The sequence below is a fragment of the Pituophis catenifer genome, unplaced genomic scaffold (genome assembly GCF_029215685.1).
Source record: "Pituophis catenifer annectens isolate HBS135680 unplaced genomic scaffold, rPitCat1.0.hap2 SCAF_16, whole genome shotgun sequence".
In the NCBI taxonomy this organism is placed as follows: domain Eukaryota; kingdom Metazoa; phylum Chordata; class Lepidosauria; order Squamata; family Colubridae; genus Pituophis; species Pituophis catenifer.
Window position 1 is genome coordinate 8,537,695 of NW_027256896.1, and position 25,933 is coordinate 8,563,627.

Sequence of the window (25,933 nt, forward strand, 5' to 3'; positions counted from 1 at the left end):
CTAGGTGCCATGTGGGGGGGGGATTCCAAAGGGGGGAAAAAAGTTTCCAACCCAAAGAATGGAGACGGAGCATCTAAGAGGAAGATGTAACTCATCTATCCCACTTTCAGGGCGCTACTGCAAAGGACGGAGGAGCAGCAGAAACACTGAGTTCCCATCAATTAGATCAGTGAGATCCTTGTTGCCTTCAGAGCTTGGTGGATGTTTTGCAGTTTCATTACCAAGCTACGTAACATCATCAGTGTTAGAAGGGAGTGGGCTAAATCTGTATAAAACCTCCACAACCGTCTAACACTGATGATATTACCTAGTTGGGTAATAAAATGTCTACACGAAAAACAACCAAGCTCAGAGAGCACCAAGGACACCACAGTTCAGTCCTGAGCTACATTTATTCTCTTCTAACTAGGTCTAACTTGGTCTAATTCTTCTAACTCTGGGACACGGTGGCTCAGTGGCTAAGATGCTGAGCTTGTCGATCAAAAGGTCGGCAATTCAGCAGTTTGAATCCCTAGCGCCGTGTAACAGGGTGAGCTCCCGTTACTTGTCCCAGCTTCTGCCAACCTAGCAATTCGAAAGTACATAAAAAAATGCAAGTAGAAAAATAGGGACCACCTTTGGTGGGAAGGGAACAGCGTTCCATGCGCCTTTGGCATTGAGTCATGCCGGCCACATGAGCACGGAGACGTCTTCAGACAGAGCTGGCTCTTCGGCTTTGAAACGGAGATAAGCACTGCCCCCTAGAGTCAGGAACAACTAGCACATATGTGCGAAGGGAACTTTTACCTTTAACTAGGTTAATGTTTCTCAACCTTGGTTATTTTAAGAGGTGTGCACTTTTGCTGTTGTGAATGCCACAATGTCTATTTCTTTCAACTGAGTACTTGAAATTTATGCTGGAAATGTGAGCCAACACGAAGGGGCATATTATGTTTGATGGCGATGCAAGAAAACCAGCAATTCTTGGAACCAAACCCAGGCACTAATTCAGAAGATTTTAAAGGCTTTAAAGATTTTGAAGACTAACGTACAATTGAAACCAGAGACTTTTTTGGGAGGCTGAGTGGATGATCAGCTGGAACAGAAATCACAGAGGTTTTGTTTTGATATGTGACAAGTGCAGCAAGATTGTTATTCACTTAAAAGTTAAAAGATTCAGTGCTGTCTACAAAGGAGGAATGGTTGCTGTAGTAGTTGATGAAATTTGGCTTAATTTAATGAAAGAAAAGACAGTGATTTCCTTTGCTGCTGGCTGGAAAATCCTCAGGGACATTTTGCATGAAGCAGAAAAAAAGGGATATGATTTGTGCTGTTAGAAAATATTAGGTAATAAAAGAAAGTTTTTTTTTCCTAAAGAGATAATTGTGTAACCACACTTATATTTGCTGCAAAGAAATTGGAAACTTCTATTTATCTTTTCTTTGTGTACCTTTTGTTGCTTCTTTTTTTCCCTTTTTCCCCTCCTTTACTTTGTATTAGTTTTTTCCAGTGTTTTTCTTCTTTTTTTAAAAGACATTTCATAACATTCAGACAAAAACAAGATTTTATTTCCTGGACTGGAACTTGTGTGCCACTCAACTCCCAAACGATTTTGGAGCAACTCACATCCATCCACAAAAATATAATTTGGCCCCTGGAAGAATTTCAGTGGCTCCTTGTAAAGAAGTGAGAGCTTAGCTGTCAATCAGAGCTCCTTGGCTCTGACGTGGATGCTTGTGTAAACAAATCCTACCTATATAAATCCTACCTTTAAGGAAAACAAAGAGAGGTTTCTGGAGGTTTTTCACAGAGCCTTATCAAAAGCCTCTGTTGCTTTCTCCTGACCCGATGCAAAAAATGCTGAATTTAGTATTTTTGCTGTTGATTTGTCTCGTGAACCTGCAACCCTCCTCTTGTCAAGAAGATAGAAGGGATGCTATCATTTCCGCCATGGAGAAGGCAGTTATGTTCCTGGCTGAAAACCACGACAACATTAACATAGATGCACTATTGGGATTCAATGTCTTGGAAGGTACCACTTTTACCCACTGCTGTGGTGGTTGGTAGTAGGCTTAAAGTTGACTGCAAAGAAGGGAATGAATTGTTCCCCGAATTTGTGGGTGCTCCAACACTGGAGGTATTTAAGAAATGGATCGGATAACGATTTGTCTGAAATGGTATAGGAGTGTGATGGCAGACCTATGCCACGCGTGCCAGAGGTGGCAGTCGGAGTCCTCTCTGTAGGCACACGCAGCATCGCCAGCTGCTCTTTGCGGGCGCTGGAGTGCTGGAAAACGGCCTGAAAAACAGCTGAAAAGAAGGCCGTTTCCTGGACCATTTTCAGGCACTTTTTCAGCCAGTTTTCAGGCAGCTTTTTGCGCTGTTTTCAGGCCATTTTCAGGCTGTTTTTTTGGCCAGAAACGACCCAACAATGGCCTGAAAACAGCCCCCAAAACGGCCAAAGATCATACACACTCGCCAGCTGGTCTTTGGGTTTCTGGCACACCAGGGCACGCACATGCATGAACATGCATGTGCATTCCGGTTTGGGCACTCGGTGCTGAAAAGGTTCGCCATCACTGGTATAGGGTCTCCTTCTTGAGCAGGGGGTGGGACTAGAAGACCTCCAAGGTTCCTTCACAACTCTTGTTATTCTGTTAAGGGAAGATGGGTTTGTTGTGTCCTTGGGCTGAGGAACACCAGTGGTGGTATTCAACCGGCTATATCCGGTTTGGGCAAACCGGTAGAAGTGGTGGTGGGAAGCTCTGCCCACCTACCCGGACGTCATCACGTCCCATTTTGATGCTCTGTGCATGCACGGACGTTCCTGTATGCGTATGGCACTCACATTTGCGAACCGGTAGCGAAGGTAAGTGAATATTGGCCCTGAGGAACACATAAAGTGGGAAATTGTGATGGAGAAATAAGGAGATTAACTGAAAAGAGGAACACAGTGACGAGCGGGATAAAGTGATGAGTGATGAATAAATTCGGTAGATGACAAAAATCACGAGGATTAAGACACAATCTTTGAAAGCTGGAGAATGAGAAAGAGGGAAGGGAAGGAGGCAGACGCCATGAAACAATTGATTTGAAGATGGTTATTGGAAGTAAGAAGGTTGGTTGGGCGACAGGCAGAAACTTCCCCATGTTTTGAAGATGTCCTACAGGTGGATGAAAGACTACAAAGAACGACTCTGTTGACAGGACAAAGAAGAAGGGATGGCAGTAGAAGAGGAACATGGCTGTGATCAGGGGTGAAATGCTCCCGGATCGGACCGGATTGCCCGATCCGGTAACAATTTTTCCCTGTGGTTCAGCGATCAGGTAGCAATTCCCGACCAGCTAGTTTTACCCAGGAAGTAATGTTTGTTTACCTTCTGCGCAGAAGGTTTTTCGCTCTCTCTCGTGCACGGCGCATGCACTTCCGAACCGGTAAGGTAGGTAAGTAGCTTTCACCCTTGGGTATGATCAAGGAAAGCATGGAAATTGGATGTTATTGGTAGAGACAGGCAGGGCAGAACAACAGGTCAGGAGTCAGATCTGTCCTGATGTTGTCTAACTAATAATGACTAATAAAGAGTCTGAGCTTTTAAAAACTTAAAATGGAAAACACCCTCAAATCAAGCTAGATTCCAATGACTCATGGGTACATCCCTGTCAAACCAACCACAGGAAAGTTTGTTCCTGCCCTCTTACAAGACAGTTTTATGACTTCCAGTCCAGCCCTAAGAATTCTCATCCAAGTACTAACTCAAAAGGTAAAGGTTTCCCTCGCACATATGTGCTCGTTGTTCCCAACTCTAAGGGGCAGTGCTCATCTCCGTTTCAAAGCCGAAGAGCCAGCGCTGTCCGAAGACGTCTCCATGCTCATGTGGCCGGCATGACTCAATACCAAAGGCGCACGGAACGCTGTTCCCTTCCCACCAAAGGTGGTCCCTATTTTTCTACTTGCATTTTTTTATGTACTTTCGAATTGCTAGGTTGGCAGAAGCTGGGACAAGTCACGGGAGCTCACCCCGTTTAATGCAGCACTAGGGATTTGAACCGCTGAACTGCCGACCTTTTGATCGACAAGCTCAGCGTCTTAGCCACTGAGCCACCACGTCCCCAAGTATTTACTACAGTACTACTAAATAGCATTGGTAGTGTATTGTGGTGTTGAGTTTCCTCCACAATCCTTGCGATGTTTTCCAAAACAGGAAGATACCATTAGTGCAGATGGGTGATGTAGAAATCTAGAAATTAGCCCTTACAGAAGCAGTTAGATGGTCAGCTTCCTTAGATACCGAATTATAACATCTATCCTACTATATGATGCCATATTATGGTGATTTAAAATACCTTTTCTCAGTCATTTTCTTAAAAGAACTAATTGCTGCCTCTGCCATTTTTGACCTTGAGGGATGCAATATCGAGTTCCGTTATTTAAACTAAATTTGCATATCAATCATTGCATGGCCTCTGTAGATGCCAGACGCTAAATAAAATTAAATAAATGGGGATTTTATCATGGTTTTTCCCTCAATTTAAGGTTTTATCTTATATATTGTACTGTCCACATATTTTACACACATACATATCAGTGGTGAAATCCTCTGAAGTCTGCTACCGGTTCTGTGAGTTTGTTACCGAGCATGCACACCTGAGGTGCACCCACACAGCGCTAAAAAAGGAACATTTTAAAGCCTTTTGAGTCTGCAAAGGTAAGTAGAACAACGAGGGGGGAATCCACTCTGCCACACGATTTAGATTAGCTAGAAAGCAGGAAATCCGATGATTCTAGCTAATATAAATCACGCGTCACAGCTGATCTTCGCCCAGCTGATCGTTGAAAATACCAGTTCGGGCGAATCGGTAGCATTTTTTACTACCGGTTTGCCTGAACCGGTTCGAACTGGTAGCATTTCATCCCTGATACATATATCTGTTGATGCTCTGCTTACACACAGTTGTGTTTGAATGCAAAATGTGTTTTATTAATGGTTGTATATCAGTGGTTGCAAAACCACTGATGCCATATGCTAAATAAACAAGTAAATAATCTAGAAATGGCTGTTTTGGGAAATTTATGATGGGAGGGAGTCAAGAACTTCAGTTGTCTTGGAGTGACAGAAATGCAAACTCATTTCAGATGGAGGTTGCATTAATGTTATAACATTTGTTTCATAACTAGCTTCTTCCAGAGATCTACTGTACCAAATATTCTAGTGCCATCCTCCTCTTGCAGAAAAACTTTGTGGTCGCTAGGAATTGAAGGTGATATGATGGCAGTCAATCAATCAATCAATCAATCAATCAATCCACTTCTTGTCTCATTGTTACATTTCCACCTCCCTCAAAACGCACCAAAATGAATTGGAAAAGCTTGGCAACGCACAACATCACATCCGTGTCATTCCGTCTCTCTTGACTTTTGAGATATGGTATGAATTCCATCTCTTTTTTTTTTTCCTTTCTCCCTCTGCAAACCTCTAGGATATTTGAACATGGTAGTGGAGTTGTGGGAAAACAGGGCGGAATTAACCATCGAGCGGCAGAGAGTCATAGCGATGAGGGAGAAGCTGTTGACCTTCATGGAGGAGGCAGCCCAAAACATTGAAAGACAAGATCCGGTATCCCACAAAGGTAAAAGATTCAACTGTTATTTCAGTAGAATTAGGTAACCGTGGTTAGGAGAGGTAGGTCCCTCCCATCTGCCTAGGAACAGAAGTTTGATGTGAATTCTTTCATTAGTGTGGGAAAGAAAACGTTTTATTGCCAAGAGCTATTCATTAATAGCTTTGTGGCAGGGGTGAAATCTAAAATTTGTTACTACTGGTTCTGTGGGCATGGCTTGGTGGTGATGGGGGTATGTGACTGGGTGAGTGTGGCCAACTTTTTTTTTTTTTTTTTTTTTACTTTTAAAACATTTTTTCTACATTTTTTCTTTGGCTGAAGAGGTTGCAGAAAAAAAATGCTTTTAGAAGCCTCTGACAATCAGGCAACTCAGCTGGGATCGCCAGACGCTTTTAAAGGCATTTTTTTTTTCTACAACCTCTTTGGCCAAAGAGGTTGTAGAAAAAAAATGCTTTAAAAGCCTCTGATAATCCCAGCTGAGCCACGCGATCATCAGAGGCTTTTTTTTTTTACTTTTAAAGGCATTTTTTCGGCCAAAAGGGTTGTAGAAAAAATGCTTTTAAAAGTAAAAGTAACAGCCTCTGATGATCGCGCAGCTCAGCTGGGCATGGGGGGGGCCGCAGGGATTTTTGCTACCGGTTCTCCGAACCACCTGCCGCCATCGCTACTGGATCGGGCAATCCAGTCTGAACCGGGAGCATTTCACCCCTGCTTTGTGGGTTTTGGGGGTTTTTTTGCAGCGGGCATGCTAGAGATGCAAACTAGAGAACCAGTTTGATCTAGTGGTTAAGACACCAGGCTAGAAAACAGGAGACAGTGAGTTCTAGTCCTGCCTCAGCCATCAAAGCCAGCTGGGTGACTCTAGGCCAGGGGTTCCCAACCAGGGTTGTGAGACGATATTCCAGGGGCAGGGTTGAAATGCTACCGATTTGGGTGAACTGGTAGTAAAAAAAAATGCTACCTGTTCAGGCGAACCGGTATTTCCAATGATCAGCTGTGCCACGTGATTTATATTCACTAGAAAGCAGCAACTCTAAATCACGTGGCACAGCTGTTCTCCCCCCCTCGCTGGCATGGCCAGCATCACGGCGATACGACGGGTTCTTTGAAGTCTCTTGAAGACCCGTCAATATCTCCATTGTCCCCAAGTGACCTAAGTCGTCCTGTAGGGATGACAAACAAGAGGAGCACGGACTGTTCAGCACAGGGATCACAAACTCCCTGGCTGGACTAGAAGAAGCTCCTCAAACCGGACAGTGGAGAAAGTGACCGTAGAAGTTGCTAGGAAGCTGGGGCGGCTGCAATGGAAGAAAAGGAAAGGAGACAGCGTGTGACATCAAGGTGAGAGAGAATTTGATTTTTTGGGATTTTTGGAAAAAGATTTTCAGAAAAGGTTTCTTAATCCTCCTTTTTCAGCGCGGTGTGGTAGCGCCTGCAATGCGCATGGATGTGAAGCATGCATTTGGCACACACTGCGCATGAAGCGAACCAGTAGCAGACTTCAGAACATTTCACCCCTGTCCAGGGAGTGTGAAAACATGGACTTAGAAGTTTCAAAATTATAGCAGGGGTGAAATGCTCCCGGTTCGGACCGGATCGCCCGATCCAGTAGCGATGGAGGCAGGTGGTTTGGAGAACCGGTAGCAAAAATCCCTGTCCCCCCCATGCCCAGCTGAGCTGCGCGATCATTAGAGGCTTTTTTTCTTTTAAATGCCTCTGACGATCCAAGCTGAGTTGCCTGATTGGCAAAGGCTTTTTTGAAAAGCCTCTGCCGATCAGGCAACTCAGCTTGGATCGTCAGAGGCATTTATGCCTGACGATCCAAGCTGAGTTGCCTGATTGTTAAACTGAGTTTGACAATCCAAGCTGACGATCCAAGATGATGCCTGACGATCCACGCTGAGTTGCCTGATCGGCAGAGGCATTTAAAAGAAAAAAAGTCTCTGCCGATCAGGCAACTCAGCTGGGATCGTCAGAGCCTTTTGAAAGCATTTTTTTACAACCTCTTCGCCAAAGAGGTTGTGGAAAAATTGGTTTTAAAAGTTAAAAAAAATGCCCACGCCCACCCAATCACATTATCCCCCACCAAGCCACACCCACAGAACCGGTAGTAACAAATTTTAGATTTCACCACTGAATTATAGTGTATATGCATAATTATATGTATATAATTATTTACTTTTGTAAGGGGTACAAGGATATATCAGAAGCATTCTAGGGGTGTGAGGTATAGAAAAGGTTGGGAACGCCTGCTCTAGACTACTCACCAGGAGATGGTGAGTTCTAGGCCTACCTTCAGCCATGAAAGCCAGCTGGGTGACTTTGGGCCATTCCCTCTCCCTCAGCCCAAGTCACCTCACAGGGTTGTTGTACCGAGGAAAATGGGAGAGGAAGAAATATTATGTACATTTGCTGCCTTTTTAATAAAAATAATAAAAGATGGGATAGAAAATAAATACATAATCACATGCATACATACATACTTACATATCCGTGTTTCCCTGAAAATAAGACCCTCTTTATATTTTTTTGAAACCCGAAATAAGTGGTTGGCCTTATTTTCGGTGAGGTCTTATTATTTTGGGGTGCGTGGAGCAAGATGGGGCTCCTCTTGCCATCTTACCTAATTTCCAGCTCTGCATTTAAATATTTTTAAAGGGAGACTCATTTTAGCGCATGTGCTCAAAAGCCCGATTGGGCTTATTATCAGGGGATGTCTTATTTTCAGGGAAACAGGGTATATACATACATACTAGGATGGAGTCAAGATACTACTCCACCTCCTTATTTTCCAAGTTACTTGCATTATGTTGGGGATTTCTTCATTATTTTAAGCAATGATGTGTTTGTTTTATGGCTCGTATTATACCTTTAGGGAGCGTTTGGCACAAAACAGCCAGAAACTAGCAATGATTTTCAACAATTGTTGCTAGAAGAGACTCTGAGAGATACAAAGGAGAGCTTGGGGACTACATATCGCCCTGGGAAGGCAATTACCCACTTCTGCCAAAGGAACGCAGGAGATTATTTTATTCTGAGTGCGATAATTGCTCTTCCTTGCTCTGGAATCTAATTTGAAAGACAGGGAGATAAATCTGGGACTCTCTGCATGCAAATATAGTTGCTTTGCCAGCAAATCGTGACCCGATCTGTGAAAACCAGTTGCTGGCAACATGGAAAGAGAGAGGCGAAGTAGTTAAAAATGTTGGGCTACAAGCAGAGAGATCTGGGTTCAAATCCATTTTTTTTCTTAGGGGAAAAGTGCTTTCAAACATGCACTTCAGCCTCAGTGAGTTGTTACTCCAGCTAGTCCTCCACTTACAACCCCCAACTGGGACCAGAGTTTCCATTGTTAAGCGAAGTAGGTGTTAAGTGAGTTGCACCCAATTCTACGACTGTTTTTTGCCACAGTTGTTAAGTCATCCAAGTCGTGGTTGTCCCAAAGATGCTTTTTCAAAAGGAAACTGGATTTTCTTTGTTTTTGAGTCTGTTATCTGCACCTCCATAACTGTCTGGTTTGGCTCTGCAACCCAACAAGGCAGACACAGACTTCAGAGGATAGTTAGAATTGCAGAAAAAACAACGGTTACCAACCTGCCTTCCATTGAGGACCTGTAAACTGCACGAGTCAAAAAGAGGGCTGGGAAAATATTTACAGACCCCTCACATCCTGGACATAAATTGTTTCAACTCCTATTCTCAAAACAAGGCTATAGAGCACTGCACACCAGAAGAACTAGACACAAGGACAGTTTTTTCCTGAACACCATTACTCTGCTTAACAACTAATTCCCACAACACTGTCAAACTATTTACTAAGTCTGCACTACTATTAATTTTCTCATCGTTCCCACCACCCATCTTCTTCCACTTATGACTGTATGACTGTAACTTTGTTGCTTGTATCCTTACAATTTATATTTATATTGTCTCCTGATTGCTTATTTGTACCCTATGACTATCATTAAGTGTTGTACCTTATGATTCTTGATGAATGTATCTTTTCTCTTATGTACACTGAAAGCGTATGCACCAAAGACAAATTCCTTGTGTGTCCAATCACACTTGGCCAATAAAGAATTCTATTCTATTCTATTCTATTCTATTCTATTCTATTCTATTCTATTCTATTCTATTCTATTCTATTTTTTCCTTGAAGACATTTTACTTCTCATCCAAGAAGCTTCTTCCGTTCTGGGAGAAGCAAAACGTCTTCAAGGAAAAACAAAGTCCAGTCGCCTTTTGAAAAAGCATCTTTGGGATTAACTTTCATGAAAAGAGGAAGGAAGACCTTCCTAAAGACCTTCCTCTTACATTCAGGTCGGGAAATGAACATCTGGAAATGTCCACCAACTCTTTTAGTGATGACGTCAATAGAATTATGGGATTCGTTATTCCAACATATTGAGAAGATAGATAGGTTGGATGATTCTAAGTCACAAGCAAAGGCTAAGCAATCTTTCTTTCTTTGTCGTGTTTTCCCCTCAGACTTTGCTCCAGCTTTAAAGCCAGGATTTTGGAAGGTCCCTCAGAAATGGAAAAAGATTAAGGAGTCTAGACCTTACTCCCTAACAAGTGGCAACTGTCTGGATTTAATAACCAGTGATTTTTGCATCTCGATTCTACTAGAAACAAAGTAGGTATTCGCTTTGATTTTGATTTTCCTAGGGTGCCTTCTCCCCCACAAAAACAGGTAGTCCTCGACTTACAACCACTTATAGCTGTTCCAAGTTACAACAGCATTGGAAAAAGTGATTTATAACTACTCTTTGAAGATGCAACCATCACAGAATCCCCAAGGTCATGTGATCAAAATTGGGGCTTAGTATTGCTTATTACTAAGCGGGACAGCGGTGGCTCAGCGGCTAAGACACTGAGCTTGTCCATCAAAAGGTCGGCAGTTCAGCGGTTCGAATCCCTAGTGCCGCGTAATGGGGGGAGCTCCCATTACTTGTCCCAGCTTCTGCCAACAGAACAATTCGAAAGCACCTAAAAATGCAAGTAGAAAAATAGGGACCACCTTTGGTGGGAAGGTCACAGCGTTCTGTGCGGCTTTGGCGTTGATTCATGCCGGCCACATGACCACGGAGACGTCTTCGGACAGTGCTGGCTCTTCGGCTTTGAAACAGAAATGAGCACCGCCCCCTGGAGTCGGGAACAACTAGCACATATGTGTGAGGGGAACCTTTACCTTATTGCTTGTTAGTACCGCTTTTCTCCCATAGAGAGGGACTCCTCCGGGTGCCGTCAGCCAAACAGTGTCGACTGGCGGCCCCTAGGGGGAGAGCCTTCTCTGTGGGGGCACCTACCATCTGGAATGAGCTCCCCCCGGAGATACGGAGGATCCCGGATCTGCGCTCCTTCCGCCGTGCTGTGAAGACCTTTTTATTCCATCAAGCGGGCTTGGCCTGATCTCTTCCCTTTTTAAATATGTAAATTTTAATCTGTTTTTAAATTATTGGGGTATTTTAATTTGTCTGGGCCAAAAAGTTTAATTTGATTTTATCGGGTTTTTAAATTTTGTGTATTTATGTATTTTATTGTTGGCTGTTCACCGCCCTGAGTCCTTCGGGAGTAGGGCGGTATACAAATCAAATAAATAAAATAAATAAATAAAATAAAGTCTTAGTAAGGCTACACCTGGAATACCGCACCCACTTTTGGTCATCACATTACAGAAAAGATGTTGCGACTTTGGAAAAAGTGCAAAGAGCAGCGCAACTAGGATGATTAAAGGCCTGGAGACTAAAACTTATGAAGAACGGTTGCAGGATTTGGGTTTGGCTAGTCTAGAGAAATGAAGGACCAGGGGTGACATGATAGTAGTATTCCAGTATTTGAGGGGCTGCCACAAAGAGGTCAACCTGTTCTCCAAAGCACCTGAAGGCAGGACCAGAAGCAATGGAGGGAAACTAATCAAGGAGAGAAGCAACCTAGACTTAAGGAGAAATTTCCTGACAATTAGAACAATTAACCAGGGGAACGACTTGTCTCCAGAATTTGTGGGTGCTCCATCACTGGAGGTTTTTAAGAAAAGACTGGACAGCCACTTATCTAAAATGGTTTAGGGCCATGACTTAGTAAACCGCTTAGAGAGGGCTGGAAAGCACTGTGAAGCAGTATATAAGTCGAAACAATAGTGCTAGTGCTTATCTAACTTGCTTTCCAACAGGGATGACTCTGATGTGTGCCAGATTGCAGACAATTGCACCGATCTCATGATCAACACTCACTGCGATGGCTATTCGCTTTCCCATCAACTCTTTTACTTTCAGTTTGCCAGGATGGTAAGGAAATGCCTGTTATTTGTTTGTTTGTTTGTTTGTTCGGTCTCTCTTGATTTTATGATTTTATGGTTGGTTTTAAATTTTGATATGGATTTTAAATTGATAAATTTTAAACTATGGGCCAAATTTAATTATTTTAAATCTATTTTTAATCGTATTTATGTATAAATGTTTTTATTTTGGCTGTTCACCGCCCTGAGTCCGAAAGGAGAAGGGCGGTATAGAAATTCGAATAATAAAGAAAGAAAGAAAGAAAGAAAGAAATGTCTGTAGACCAGGTGAGGCTTCCAAACGTACCGTTTATACCAGTTTGGTTTTTTTTTGGTCAAATTTAGAAACTTTAATATGTTGGACTCCGACTTCCAGAATTCCCCAGCCAGTCCATTAAACTCTACACCTCCCCATCTCTCCCCCCCAAAAAATCTTTGCCCTTCTGTCCAAGATCCTTGCAAATGGATCAGTGGTGGGATTGAAATTTTTTTACTACCAGTTCTGTGGGCGTGGCTTGGTGGGCATGGCATGGCTTGGTGGGCGTGGCTTGGTGAGCGTGGCAGGGGAAGGATACTGCAAAATCTTCATTTCCTCCCGATCAGCTGGGACTCGGGAGGCAGAGAATAGATGGGGGCGGGGCCAGTGGTTGGGTTCAAAAAATTTTACTACCGGTTCTGTGGGTGTTGCTTTGTGGGCATGGCATGGCTTTGTGGGCGTGGCTTTGTGGGCGTGGAAGAGGAAGGATACTCTAAAATCTCCATTCCATCTCCAATCCAGGGGAAGGTTACTGCAAAATCCCCATTTCCTCCCAATCAGCTGGGACTCGGGAGGCAGAGAATAGATGGGGGCAGGGCCAATCAGAATTTTTACTACCGGTTCTCTGAACTACTCAAAATTTCCGCTACAGGTTCTCCAGAACTGGTCAAAACCTGCTGAAACCCACCTCTACTGTAGATGTCCAATTTACACGCGGTGGGTCCAGTTCATGTTTTGCCAGGGTGGTTAGAACGATCATCATAGAATGAAGAGGAAGGAAAGCTTGGGAGATCTTGAATCCATTTCAGAGGCGGTATTCAGCAGGTTCTGACCAGTTCTGGAGAACTGGTAGCGGAAATTTTGAGTAGTTCAGAGAACCGGCACATACCACCTCTGACTGGCCCCGCCCTCATCTATTCTCTGCCTCCCGAATCCCAGCTGATCAGGAGGAAAAGGGGATTTTGCAGTAACCTTCCCCTGCCACGCCCACCAAGCCATGCCACGCCCACCAAGCCATGCCCACAGAACTGGTAGTAAAAAAATTTCAATCCCACCACTGATCCATTTGCAAGGATCTTGGACAGAAGGGCAAAGATTATTTTTTGGGGGCGGGAGATGGGGAGGTGTAGAGTTTAGTGGACTGGCTGGGGAATTCCGGGAGCTGGAGTCCAACATCTTAAAGTTGCTAAATTTGACAACAACAACAAAAAAAACCTGGTATAAACGGTACGTGTGGAAGCCTCACCTGAAGGAATTTTAATTGCACTCATTTTATTGCAGTCGTCCTATTTGCAATGTGTATTTTGAGTCAGATCTTTCATGCTTTAGAGCCATGGTGAAATCCAATTTTTTTTTTTAACCGGTTCTGTGTGTGTAGCTTGGTGGGCGTGGCAGGGGGAGGATACTGCAAAATGCCCATTCCCACCCCACTCCTTGGGGAAGGATACTGAAAAATGCCCATTCCCACCCCAATCCTAGGGGAAGGATACTGCAAAATGCCCATTTCCTCCCCACTCCTGGGGGAAGGATATTGCAAAATCTCCATTCTCTCCCTGCTCCTGGGGGAAGGATATTGCAAAATTTCCATTCCCTCCCCACTCCTTGGGGAAGGGTACTGCAAAATCCCCATTCCCTTCCTGCTCCTGGGGGAAGGATATTGCAAAATCTCCATTCCCTCCCCACTCCTGGGGAAAGGGTACTGCAAAATGCCCATTCCCACCCCACTCCTGGGGGAAGGATACTGCAAAATCCCCATTCCCTCCCTGCTCCTAGGGGAAGGATATTGCAAAATCTTCATTCCCTCCCCACTCCTGGGGAAAGGGTACTGCAAAATGCCCATTCCCACCCCACTCCTGGGGGAAGGATACTGCAAAATCCCCATTCCCTCCCTGCTCCTAGGGGAAGGATATTGCAAAATCTCCATTCCCACCCCACTCTGGGGCCAGCCCGAGGTAGTATTTGCCGTTTTTTCAAACTACTCAAAATTTCCGCTACCGGTTCGCCAGAACCTGCTGGATTTCACCCCTGCTTTAAAGGCATTATAAAAAAAAGTGTTATCCTTTGTTAATTTTCTTCTATCAATTGCAGAACATTCGGGTTTCAAGATGAAGATAGCAATCGATCGATCAATATTTTATCCCCCTTTTCTTTATATTCTCACCCTTCCCTCTTTAGAAATCATGCTCTAATTCGCTCTTCCAAAATGCCGGGTACTATGAAAACATGTTGTGTGATTTGATGATGCAAACCAATCGCAATCTCGAAAAGAAGAATCTCATCCACAATTTTGCAGACCTCTTTACAGAGAACAGTAAGTGATCTGTGGGCTCCTTGGTGCTCTCCGAGCTCGGCTGTTTTCTTGCGGACGTCTCATTGCCCAACTAGAGAACATCATCACTGTTAGTGGGATTTGTGGAGAGGAGGAGGAGGAGGAGGGAGAGAAGGAGGAGGAGTGGGAGGAGGAGGAAAAAGACTGGTGTCCTTGGTGCTCTCCAAGCTTGGTTGTTTTCTTGCAGACGTTTCATTATTTATTTATTTATTTTAATTTGATTTATATGCCGCCCTTCTCCGGAGACTCAGGGTGGCTTACAATGCGTTAAGCAAATAGCCTTCATCCTTTTGTATATTTATACAAAGTCAGCTTATTGCCCCCACAAACTGGGTCCTCAATTTACCTACCTTTGAAAGGATGGAAGGCTGAGTCAACCTTGAGCCTGGGGAGATTCGAACTAGCAGTAATTGCAGGCAGCTGAATGATAATAACAGGCTATTAGTCTGCTGCGCCACCAGGCTCTTATTTTATTTTTATTTTTTTTAATTTGATTTATATGCCGCCCTTCTCCGGAGACTCAGGGTGGCTTACAATGCGTTAAGCAATAGCCTTCATTCTTTTGTATATTTTATACAAAGTCAGCTTATTGCCCCCACAAACTGGGTCCTCATTTCACCTACCTTAGAAAGGATGGAAGGCTGAGTCAACCTTGAGCCTTGGAGAGATTCGAACCAGCAGAAATTGCAGGCAGCTGTGTTAATAACAGGGTGCACTAAACCCCTGTACTATCAAGGCTCTTAATTATTAGTTAGATTTATATGCCGCCCTTCTCTGGAGACTCAGGGCGGCTTACAATGCATTAAGCAATAGCCTTCATACTTTTGTATATACCTGCTTAGTAGGGCTTTCGGGCCCCCCTAAGCGGTGTTCTATTTTATACAAAGTCAGCTTATTGCCCCCACAATCCGGGTCCTCAATTTACCTACCTTGAAAGGATGGAAGTCTGAGTCAACCTTGAGCCTGGTGAGATTTGAACTTGCAGTAATTGCAGGCAGCTGGCAACTTAAGTACTACTTTAACAGCACTTAGTCCACTGCGCCACTTGGCTCTTACCCAACTAGATAACATCATCAGTGCTGGAAAGGGGTGGGATTTGTTCACTATTTATTTCCAAGTGGCTTGCCCTATCAGAGTTGGGGGTGGGCGGGTGTTTTCTTCTTGGTAGTTCTTTGAATGGGTTGATTATTTTACTGCATGTTTCATTGTTTGTCTGCTGGTATTAATCCCTGTTTAGCTGGCTGGTGGAGTGTTTCTTTCTTAGCTTTTTAAATTTTCTCTTTGGAATAGCAATAGCAATAGCCCTTAGATTTATATACCGCTTCGTCCGGGCTTTCCCCAGACTCCAGGACTGGCCCATGGTCCTCCCCAGCCTCCTCATTGTCCGACTCCGCTGCTAACTCCGCAGGCTGCTGGCGGACCACAACAGACGAGAGAACATGAAGATAATGCATGAAGAGAAGGAAACGCCCGCTAATGGCTTCCTTATATAGGCAGCTTCTTAAAGTGGCAGTAACTCTGCTGCCTCATTCCATTGCATCAGCTTCCGGTTGCCTCTGCTTACAACCTCTCATCAGCTTACAGCTATTAACTCTTCATACCCCGACATCTTTTTTTGGTTTTCCTCTCTTAATCCTCACGTTGCGCTAACCAGATCATCAACCCACCCGCCTCTTCTTTCCTCACAGTTATGTTTTGCGGGCTAGCTGGATTCTCAGATTTCTTCCAGACTTCCTGGCTCGACCACATTCTCAGCTGGCAGAAAAAGGACAAAGGATGTTTCTGGATGTACAGTAAGTAGATTGCATGACTTTAGGGCCATCAGTGACTTAAGTTTCGCCAAAAAAAAAAAAAAAAACCGTCCGGATGAGCCCATGAAGTCCTTTACTTAATGACCACCACTGAGCTCAACGTTTTCATTGCTAAGTTTACGGGTGGTCCTCAACTTACGACCATAGTTGAGCCCAGAATGGGGGTTGGAAGTTGTGACAGTCATTAAGCCAGCCATCATGTGACCATTCCAATTTTATGTCTTTTATTTTATTTTATTTTTTTTGCAGAGGTCATTAAGCAAACACCATGGGCATTTAGCAAACCATAGTTTGCAATGGGCATTTTATGACAGAAACCAGAAGTAAACACTGGTTTTAGGCAAAAACTTGGGACATTGCAAATGACCCTAGATGTGAGCCAGTTACTGAATACGCAAAAGACAATAGGAGGGGATGGATCAGAGGTGGGTTTCAGCAGGTTCTGACCAGTTCTGGAGAACCGGTAGCGGAAATTTTGAGGAGTTCGGAGAACCGGTAGTAAAAATTCTGACTGGCCCCGCCCCCATCTATTCTCTGCCTCCCGAGTCCCAGCTGATCAGGAGGAAATGGGGATTTTGCAATAACCTTCTCCTGGATTGGGGAGGGAATGGAGATTTTACAGTATCCTTCCCATGCCACACCCACCGAGCCACGCTCTCACCAAGTCATGTCACACCCACCAAGCCACACCCACAGAACTGGTAGTAAAAAGTTTTGAAACACACCACTGGGATGGACTTTGGAGCTTCAGGTCCAAGTTATAAGTACCTCTTTTGAGATACGTCCTAACTTCACTGAGCGACCACTTGTTTAGTAAAGACTGCCTGTAATTCCATATGTTTAACCTCGATCTATAGAACAGAATTCATAAATAAACAGCAAATCTGCCCATGGAATTTGGGGAACTGAAATCCGCCCATTATAAAGTTGCCAAGTTTGAAAAACTCTGCTCTAAATACACCAATTGTCAAGCGTGGGAAATCAGGAAATCCAGGCAGTTCAAATGACCATCGAGGCTTATTGCAAACTCCCTACAAGAATCTGAACTACTAACAATCCAAGCAAAATTGGTGGTAGATAAGAGTCAACGGAATTCAAGGTGAGCGGGGCCTAGATCTCTTAGGGGCATGAAGCGACTCCAGACTAATGACACACTTAACTCCTCCCTCCAGCTCAGCCTGGTCATCTCCTACACCAATGTTTCGAGCATTGAATTATTTAGGCAAACTCAAGAAAACGGTATAATCTGATGCAGCATACTGAATTAGATTTCCAAAGAAATAATACTAGTCTCTTTTTTCAGCAAATGATTCATTTCTTCTCTCAATCTACTAGCTTCTTCCAATGATGGGGGCCACGTGAGAAGAAGGACTAAGAGATCAGAGAAAATTATTGAAGGTAAAACACTCCCTTAGTTGGGACACAGAAATTGGGTTTGTCTAGTCTAGTGAAGAGAAGGACCAGGGGAGACATGATAGCAGTCTTCCAATATTTGAGCGGCTGCCACAGAGAGGAGGCATTGTCCAAAGCACCCGAAGGCAGGACAAGAAGCCACGGATAGAAGCTAATCAAGGAGAGAAGCAACCTAGAACTAAGGAGGAATTTCCTGACAAGCCAATTAATCAGTGGAACGAGTTTCTTCCAGAAGTTGGAAATGCTCCATCACTGGAGGCTTTCAAGAAGATATTGGACAGCCATTTGTCTGGGTATCCTGCTTGAGCAGAGGTGGGACTAAAAAACCTTCAAGGTCCTTTCCAACCAGAATTGAAATCCAGCAGGTTCTGACAGGTTCTGGAGAACCAGTAGTAGAAATTTTGAGCAGTTCGGAGAACTGGCAAATACCACCTTCTGGCTGGCCCCAGGAGTGGGAAGGGAATGGAGATTTTGCAGTATCCTTCCCCTGCCATGTCCACCAAGCCACACCCACAGAACCGGTAGTAAAAAAAATTTAGATTTCACCACTGCTTCCAACTCTGTTATTCTATGTTTCATGTTTTATGTTCTAAGAGCATAAGAAATTAATAAGAATTTCACAATGAATCTTGCTGGAAGCAGATTGGGGTTTCTGGCCCAATGCCTTTCTGCTGGAACTTAACATTAGCAGGGATGATATCCAAGGACCAGGGTGAATTAGCATTTTGCTAACCCTTTCACCTTCTGATTCATCTATATACCGTATTTTTTGAAGTATAAGATGCTCCAGAGTATAAGATGCACCTACCTTTTTGGGTGAGGAAAACAAGAAAAAGAAATCTGCCTCTGCCTCCCAGCAATTTTGCCTCGTTGCAGCAAACAGCAAACAGCCTGCTTTACTTTCATTTTCGTTTTCACCATAGCTTGATTAGCACAAGAAAAAAAAAATCTGGTTCCAGCAATTTACCTCCTTGCAGCAAGTAGCAGAGGCCCACGCAGCAATAGGCAATGGCAATCCGTGCAGCCTGAAACAGCTGAGAGTCAGGAGACCGATCCAACGGACAATCAACTTTTGCTAATTAGACTGTGCTGAAGCTGAAATGGGCTGCTTCTTCTTGCTGCTTGCTGCAAGGAGGTAAATTGCTGGGAGGCAGAGGTCAAAGGGTGGGGGCCAGTGGGTGGGTGGGGCTACATTCGGTGTATAAGACACACTCAAATTTTCACCCCCTTTTAGGGAGGGGGGAAGATGCGTCTTGTACTCTGAAAAATATGGTATGCCTAGCGAATTGAAGAGAAGGATTAGAGAGGACATGACAGCTGCCTTCCAATACTTGAGGGGCTGACACAGGGAGGAGGGGATTGACTTATTCCCCAAAGCACCTGAGGGCAGGACAAGAAGCAACGGGTGGAAGATCATGGAAGAGAGATCCAACCCAGAAGAAATTTCCTAACAGCGACAACAATTACTCAGTGGAATGGCTTTCCTTCAGAAGTTGTGGGAACTCCATCACTGGAGGTTTTCAAGAAGAGATTGGACAGCCATTTGTCCAGGATCATATAAGGACTCCTGCCTTGAGCAGGGGGTTAGACTGGATCAGGGGTCTCCAACGCCCAGACTGGGGCCCGCTATTGGGCTGAGGCCTATTCACAACTGGGCCGCGGGCCAGGACACACACCCATGTGTGCAACTCAGCTCGTATGAGCGGTGGGCTGGTGCAACACACGCCTACAGTCTGACTTACAGTCGAGCTAGGTCTGCATGTGTCTGTGCATCGGCTCGCGCAAGTCAAGCTTCATGCATGTCTTGTGGCCCATCAGTGGCCAGCAGAGCTGGCAGCAGATTCGGACAGTGAGGAGGTTGGGGAGGAACGTGGGCCAGTCCTGGAGTCTGGGGAAGGCTCAGACGAGGGCTCTGAGTCAGAGGCAGAGAGAAGGCCAAGGCCATCTGGTAGTTATTTGCTGCCTCCGGAGCCTCCGGAGTCTGACATCAGCGAGGCAGAAGAACAGCGGGTTCCTGTTCCCAGTGTGCGCATGCGCAGAGCTGCCAGAAGACAAGAACAATTAAGAAAACAGGGTCGACTTGGGAGTAAGGCTTGGCGAGGATTGGCCCCTCCCATAAGACATAAAAGAAGAGCAAACGGGACATGAGCTTTTGCAGGAAGCAATTTAGTTCATCTGGCCGGTTCAAGCTTTGGAAAAGTTTTGTTTGACTCTGTGCTAAGTTTGGCCTTGCCCAGCGTGTGGCAATTAGTTCTCTGGCAGCATTCCAAGGGAGATAAGGTGGGTGTTTATAAACATTCCCCTGAAAGACTGTTTGAGAAGCCTTTCGGACTGGGAAATGACAATAATTCACAGCCGTCTGAATAAAAGAGGTTTGCTGGGACTAAGATTGTGCTTTATGATTTCTAAGGAAGCCTAGGTCAGAACAGCATGTGTGCCAGCTCTTGGCTTGCACAGCCTGGTTCCCCCCTCTCTCCCCCCCCTCCAACTGGGCTGCCAAGCTTCAAAGGTTACGGACCTCTGGACTAGATGACCTCTGAGGTCCTTTCCAGCCCTATGATTGTATGTTCTTTCCATTGCAGGTGTCTGCTCTTCCCATAACACTGCTGTGGCTGTTGGAGCCCTTGGGGGCTTCCTCCTCTACTGATGATGATCCATCTTTATCACAGTCTAAACCCAGCTTTCTCTGGGCAACTTTCCTAAAGCAAATGTCTGACTTCATCTGAAAACAAGATCCGTTTCTTTTCTTTTTTTTAAAGGAACCAATATCTCCCCCCACCTGGTTGTCTTCTAGATTTGGGGTCTCCAACCTTGGCAACTTTAAGACTTGTGGACTTCAACTCCCAGAATTCCTCAGCCAGGCTGAGGAATTCTGGGAGTTGAAATCCACAAGTCTTAAAGTTGCCAAGATTGGAGACCCCTGTTTCTAGATGTAAATCTTGAGACCTGGCTTGGATCTCTAGAAAGCTACAGGAGACAACTTTTCCATCGGCTTTAAAAGGCCTTGCTCCTAGCAACACTTTTAGGTGGATCCCAGGTATGAAAAATTCAAAATTAAATCCACTTCAACACATCATCCCGGCAAATCCTCTTATCGATAGATTTGGACACGGAGGAATAAGGAGAAGGAAAGGAAAAGAAAAGGATTTCAAGGTTTTCTTACTGTAGTTTAGGTCAATAAAGTAGATTTCCAGCATTATTTGTGGGTTTTATTTCTTGCCTTCCAGAACATGTTTTCTATGTTTCCCTCTTACGCTCCTGGGAGTTAAAGCAGAGTCAGTTTAAGATACTTTCTGACGTTTTCTTCAATACCTCGATTAAACAAGTTTTTGTATCTGACCCCACGTAGTTTTTCCAAGGTAATTTCCATGGCTCACCATAACCAGATGGGGCACCCCATGGCTTTCTGGAGGATGGTATTCCAGAGGGCAGAAGCTCTGCTCAGTCTACGCTGGTCACACCTTCTCTCCACTCTCCAAGCCCTTGGAGCAAGAGGGGGTGGTCCTTGCTCCTCGCCTGAGCTCTGTCTCTCACGTTTATCCTGCCTCTGTTCCACCCTACCTACAATCTGTCCTAATCCTGAAAGTCCCTGGCCTTCCCCATTTTCTTCCGCCCCCTCCCCCTCAACCTCTTGTCAGCTCAGGTTCCAGCTCACCTTCCCCCACAGATTCAGGCTCCGACAATAGATGGGTTCATGACACCCACAATATACTGTTGACAGTATCAAAATTGAAATCGAATTGAATTGAATTGAGGGTTCTAAAAGGACTGCCCCCATCCAGGCCCTGACACCATCGGTCATTCAGGACACATTCGATACAATGTCTCCAACAGCTGGAACAGTGGTGGGTTCCTCCCGGTTCAGCCCCGTTCTCCCGAGCCGGTGATGTCACCGAACCGGTTCTGCCCCTCCCTGCCCCCCGTGCCCCCCCACCTACCCCTCGGGTTATTCTTACCTTTTATTTGGCCCCACTCCCAATCTATTGCTGCCTCCTGAGTCCCAGTAGACCAGTGCCTGCAAAAATACATGAGTAGATCAGTGCCTGCAAAAATACATGAGTAGATCAGTGCCTGCAAAAATACATGAGTAGACCAGTGCCTGCAAAAATACATGGGTAGATCAGTACAACTCTGCAAGCAGTTAAAAGCCTGGTAGACCAGTACCTCTGCTATATCCTAAATAATTGTCACATGACCATCAAGCCACACCCACTAAATAAGCCACGCCCACAGAATTGGTAGTAAAAAAATTTAGAACCCACTCCTGAGCTGGAATACTACATTTACATCACTGTTCTGCAAAACGAACTCTGCATTAAGCCTCCTGTCACATCTTACCATAGAATTAAGCGTGGTTTAAACAATGCTCTACAGAGAGGTCTCCTAAGGTGTTGTAAATCGTAAATTCTCTTCCATCTAGGAAACGGATTTATGTCATGCCAGTTTCTAGCAAGGATTTGGCACATTTTAAGAGATGTTACTGTCATGATAAATGCCTAACTACTATATCTCCCTGATCACCCGGACCTTCAAGGGTTAACTAACCACATATCCCATAATCCCTGTAACCACTCCTTACCTCTTAGCCCCTCCTCCTGGGTACAAAAGGTCCTACCACATGGTCCACAGGTGATTCCAGATGTATACCTGAAAGAGAAAGGTACAAGGTCAGTGACCTCCAGTACCACCAGATCAATAATAAAGCTACAGAAAAGAATTGGAGTCTGTCTTTGAGTTATTGGGCCAGATCCAGCTTCTAACAGTTACGTCATCTCAAGTAGGTTCATTGTTTGAGCCTTTTCTTGGTCTTCAGATCTGTTTTGAATTGGGAATTGAACCAGAAAAATCAATATTGTGAAACGATGCTTTTAATCTGAATTGGCCAAATCTGAAAGCCTGGTCTTTAAGGCACAGCTTTGTTAGAATAGAATTCTTTATTGGCCAACTGTGACCAGACACACAAGGAATTTAGTGACTAAGTTCTCCGGAGCATAAGTTCTCTTGTACATACAAGCAACAAAGGGATAAATCATAATCATAAAATATAAATATCATATAGAATGGAATGGAATGGAATGGAATGGCACGGCACGGCACGGCACGGCACGGCACGGCACGGCACGGCACAGAACAGAACAGAACAGAACAGAACAGAACAGAACAGAACAGAATAGAATAACAGAGTTGGAAGGGACCTTGGATGTCTTCTAGTCCAACCCCCTGCTTAGGCAGGAAACCCTACTCCACTTCAGACAAATGGTTGCCCAATCTCTTCTTAAAAACTTCCAGTGTTGGAGCATCCACAACTTCTGGAGGAAAGTTGTTCCACTGATTCAGTGTTCTCACTGTCAGGAAATTTCTCCTTAGTTCTAAGTTGCTTCTCTCCTTGATGAGTTTCCACCCGTTCCTTCTTGTCCTGCCCTCAGTTGCTTTGGAGAATAGCTTGACTCCCTCTTCTTTGGGGCAGCCCCTGAGATATCGGAAGACTGCTATCATGTCTCCCCTAGTCCTTCTTTTCATTAAACTAGCCATGCCCAGTTCCAGCAACTTTTTCATATTTATGACAGTTCCAGTGTCCCCGGATCATGTGATCTTTGGCAGCCTGATTTCCTTTTACGGCAAACATAATCACTTCCTCCACTAAGTTCCTCGCAAGACACGGTCAAAGTGAGACGTAGTTTTGTGATTTTGGTTCTACAGACTAGTCTTCGTCAACCTGGACACCTTTTAACATGTAGGGGCTTCAAATCTCAGAATGGACAGGCTTGGGAATCCTGGGAGTTGAAGTCCCCACCTCTTCAAGCGGCCAAGTTGAGAAACCCTTCCCTACACATTTCAATCTCTATGGAGATTCTCCATCATCCAGATCTTGGTTGTTCCAAAGGTGCTTTTCCAAAAGTCAACTGGACTTTCTCTTTGAAAACATTTCACTTCTCATCCAAGAAGCTTCTTTGATTCTAACTGAGAAACTGAATAACCTTCTTGGATCATAAGCAAAATGTTTTCAAAGAAAAAAAAAGGTCCAGTTGCCTTTTGGAAAAGCAACTTTGGAATTTATTATTATTATTATTATTATTATTATTATTATTATTATTAGTTAATCTTTAGTGAGATTCACAGCCTTTGAGGCTGGTTAATAGCTCAGCAGCTCGAGTCCTAACCAAGGACCTAGGAACTGTTAAGGTATCGTCGGAGGATGTAAGCTGTTCTGAGTAAGGTGATTTTTTGTAGAGTCAAAATGTTCAAGTCCGGCAAATTTAGAATGTCTAAATAGCGGGGTAGCCCTTTGGGTATTGCTCCGAGGGCTCCAATTACAATTGGGACAACACACGATTTCTTTTTCCACAGTCGCTCAACTTCAATTTGCAGGTCCCGGTACTTTGTGATTTTTTCTTGCTGCTTATCTTCAATCCGTGCACTACCAGGTATTGCAATGTCAATGAACCATACTTTTTTCTTTTCAACTATTGTTATGTCAGGTGTGTTGTAGACCAAGTGCCTGTCAGTCTGAATCCTGAAGTCCCACAAGATGATGATGATATTATTATTATTATTATTATTATTATTATTATTATTATTATTATTATTAGTTAATCTTTAGTGAGATTCACAGCCTTTGAGGCTGGTTAATAGCTCAGCAGCTCGAGTCCTAACCAAGGACCTAGGAACTGTTAAGATATCGTCGGAGGATGTAAGCTGTTCCGAGTAAGGTGGTTTTTTGTAGAGTCAAAATGTTCAAGTCCGGCAAATTTAGAATTTCTAAATAGCGGGGTAGCCCTTTGGGTATTGCTCCGAGGGCTCCAATTACAATCGGGACAACACACGATTTATTTTTCCACAGTCGCTCAACTTCAATTTGTAAGTCCCGGTACTTTGTGATTTTTTCTTGCTGCTTATCTTCAATCCGTGCATCACCAGGTATTGCAATGTCAATGAACCATACTTTTTTCTTTTCAACTATTGTTATGTCAGGTGTGTTGTAGACCAAGTGCCTGTCAGTCTGAATCCTGAAGTCCCACAAGATGATGATATTATTATTATTATTATTATTATTATTATTATTTAATCTTTAGTGAGATTCACAGCCTTTGAGGCTGGTTAATAGCTCAGCAGCTCGAGTCCTAACCAAGGACCTAGGAACTGTTAAGATATCGTCGGAGGATGTAAGCTGTTCCGAGTAAGGTGGTTTTTTGTAGAGTCAAAATGTTCAAGTCCGGCAAATTTAGAATTTCTAAATAGCGGGGTAGCCCTTTGGGTATTGCTCCGAGGGCTCCAATTACAATCGGGACAACACACGATTTATTTTTCCACAGTCGCTCAACTTCAATTTGTAAGTCCCGGTACTTTGTGATTTTTTCTTGCTGCTTATCTTCAATCCGTGCATCACCAGGTATTGCAATGTCAATGAACCATACTTTTTTCTTTTCAACTATTGTTATGTCAGGTGTGTTGTAGACCAAGTGCCTGTCAGTCTGAATCCTGAAGTCCCACAAGATGATGATATTATTATTATTATTATTATTATTATTATTATTATTATTATTATTATTATTATTATTATTATTATTATTTAATCTTTAGTGAGATTCACAGCCTTTGAGGCTGGTTAATAGCTCAGCAGCTCGAGTCCTAACCAAGGACCTAGGAACTGTTAAGGTATCGTCGGAGGATGTAAGCTGTTTCGAGTAAGGTGGTTTTTTGTAGAGTCAAAATGTTCAAGTCCAGCAAATTTAGAATTTCTAAATAGCGGGGTAGCCCTTTGGGTATTGCTCCAAGTGCTCCAATTACAATCGGGACAATACACGATTTCTTTTTATTATTATTTTTTTCTTATTTTAATTATAATTATTTTATTATTATAAAATAATAAATAAAGTAAATAAAATAAAAATAAATAAAAAATAAAATAATTTATTATTATTATTATTATTATTATTATTATTATTATTATTATATAAATAATTATTGGATTATTTGTATCCATTTCATGTATTCATAATCATGTTTAGACTTGTAACTGTTATCTAATACATGCTCCACGAAAATAAATAACTAAATAAAAAATATAAAATAAAATAAATAAACATTTGAGCATTTCTAAGGTTTTCCCCACTCAAACCTTGTAGTTCCCGCCGCTGGCCACAAGAGGGCAAACCCAACCCGTCCATGCTTTCCTTCGCTCCGGAAAGACGCGGCTTTCCCTGAGCCTCACGTGACCTCCGATCATATGACCCGCCTTTCGGTTTAAT

General features: G+C 43.7%; 1 protein-coding gene across 1 annotated transcript; it reads left to right on the forward strand.

Moving 5' to 3' along the window:
- Positions 1-1,709: 1,709 nt before the first annotated feature.
- On the forward strand, positions 1,710-20,331 carry CUNH16orf89 (chromosome unknown C16orf89 homolog). Its single transcript, XM_070955355.1, is given in 9 exon segments — positions 1,710-1,739; positions 1,741-2,011; positions 5,458-5,607; positions 10,087-10,234; positions 11,771-11,885; positions 14,307-14,442; positions 16,149-16,253; positions 17,607-17,669; positions 20,267-20,331. Coding segments are annotated over 9 exon segments (1,083 nt in total).
- The last annotated feature ends 5,602 nt before the right edge of the window (positions 20,332-25,933 follow it).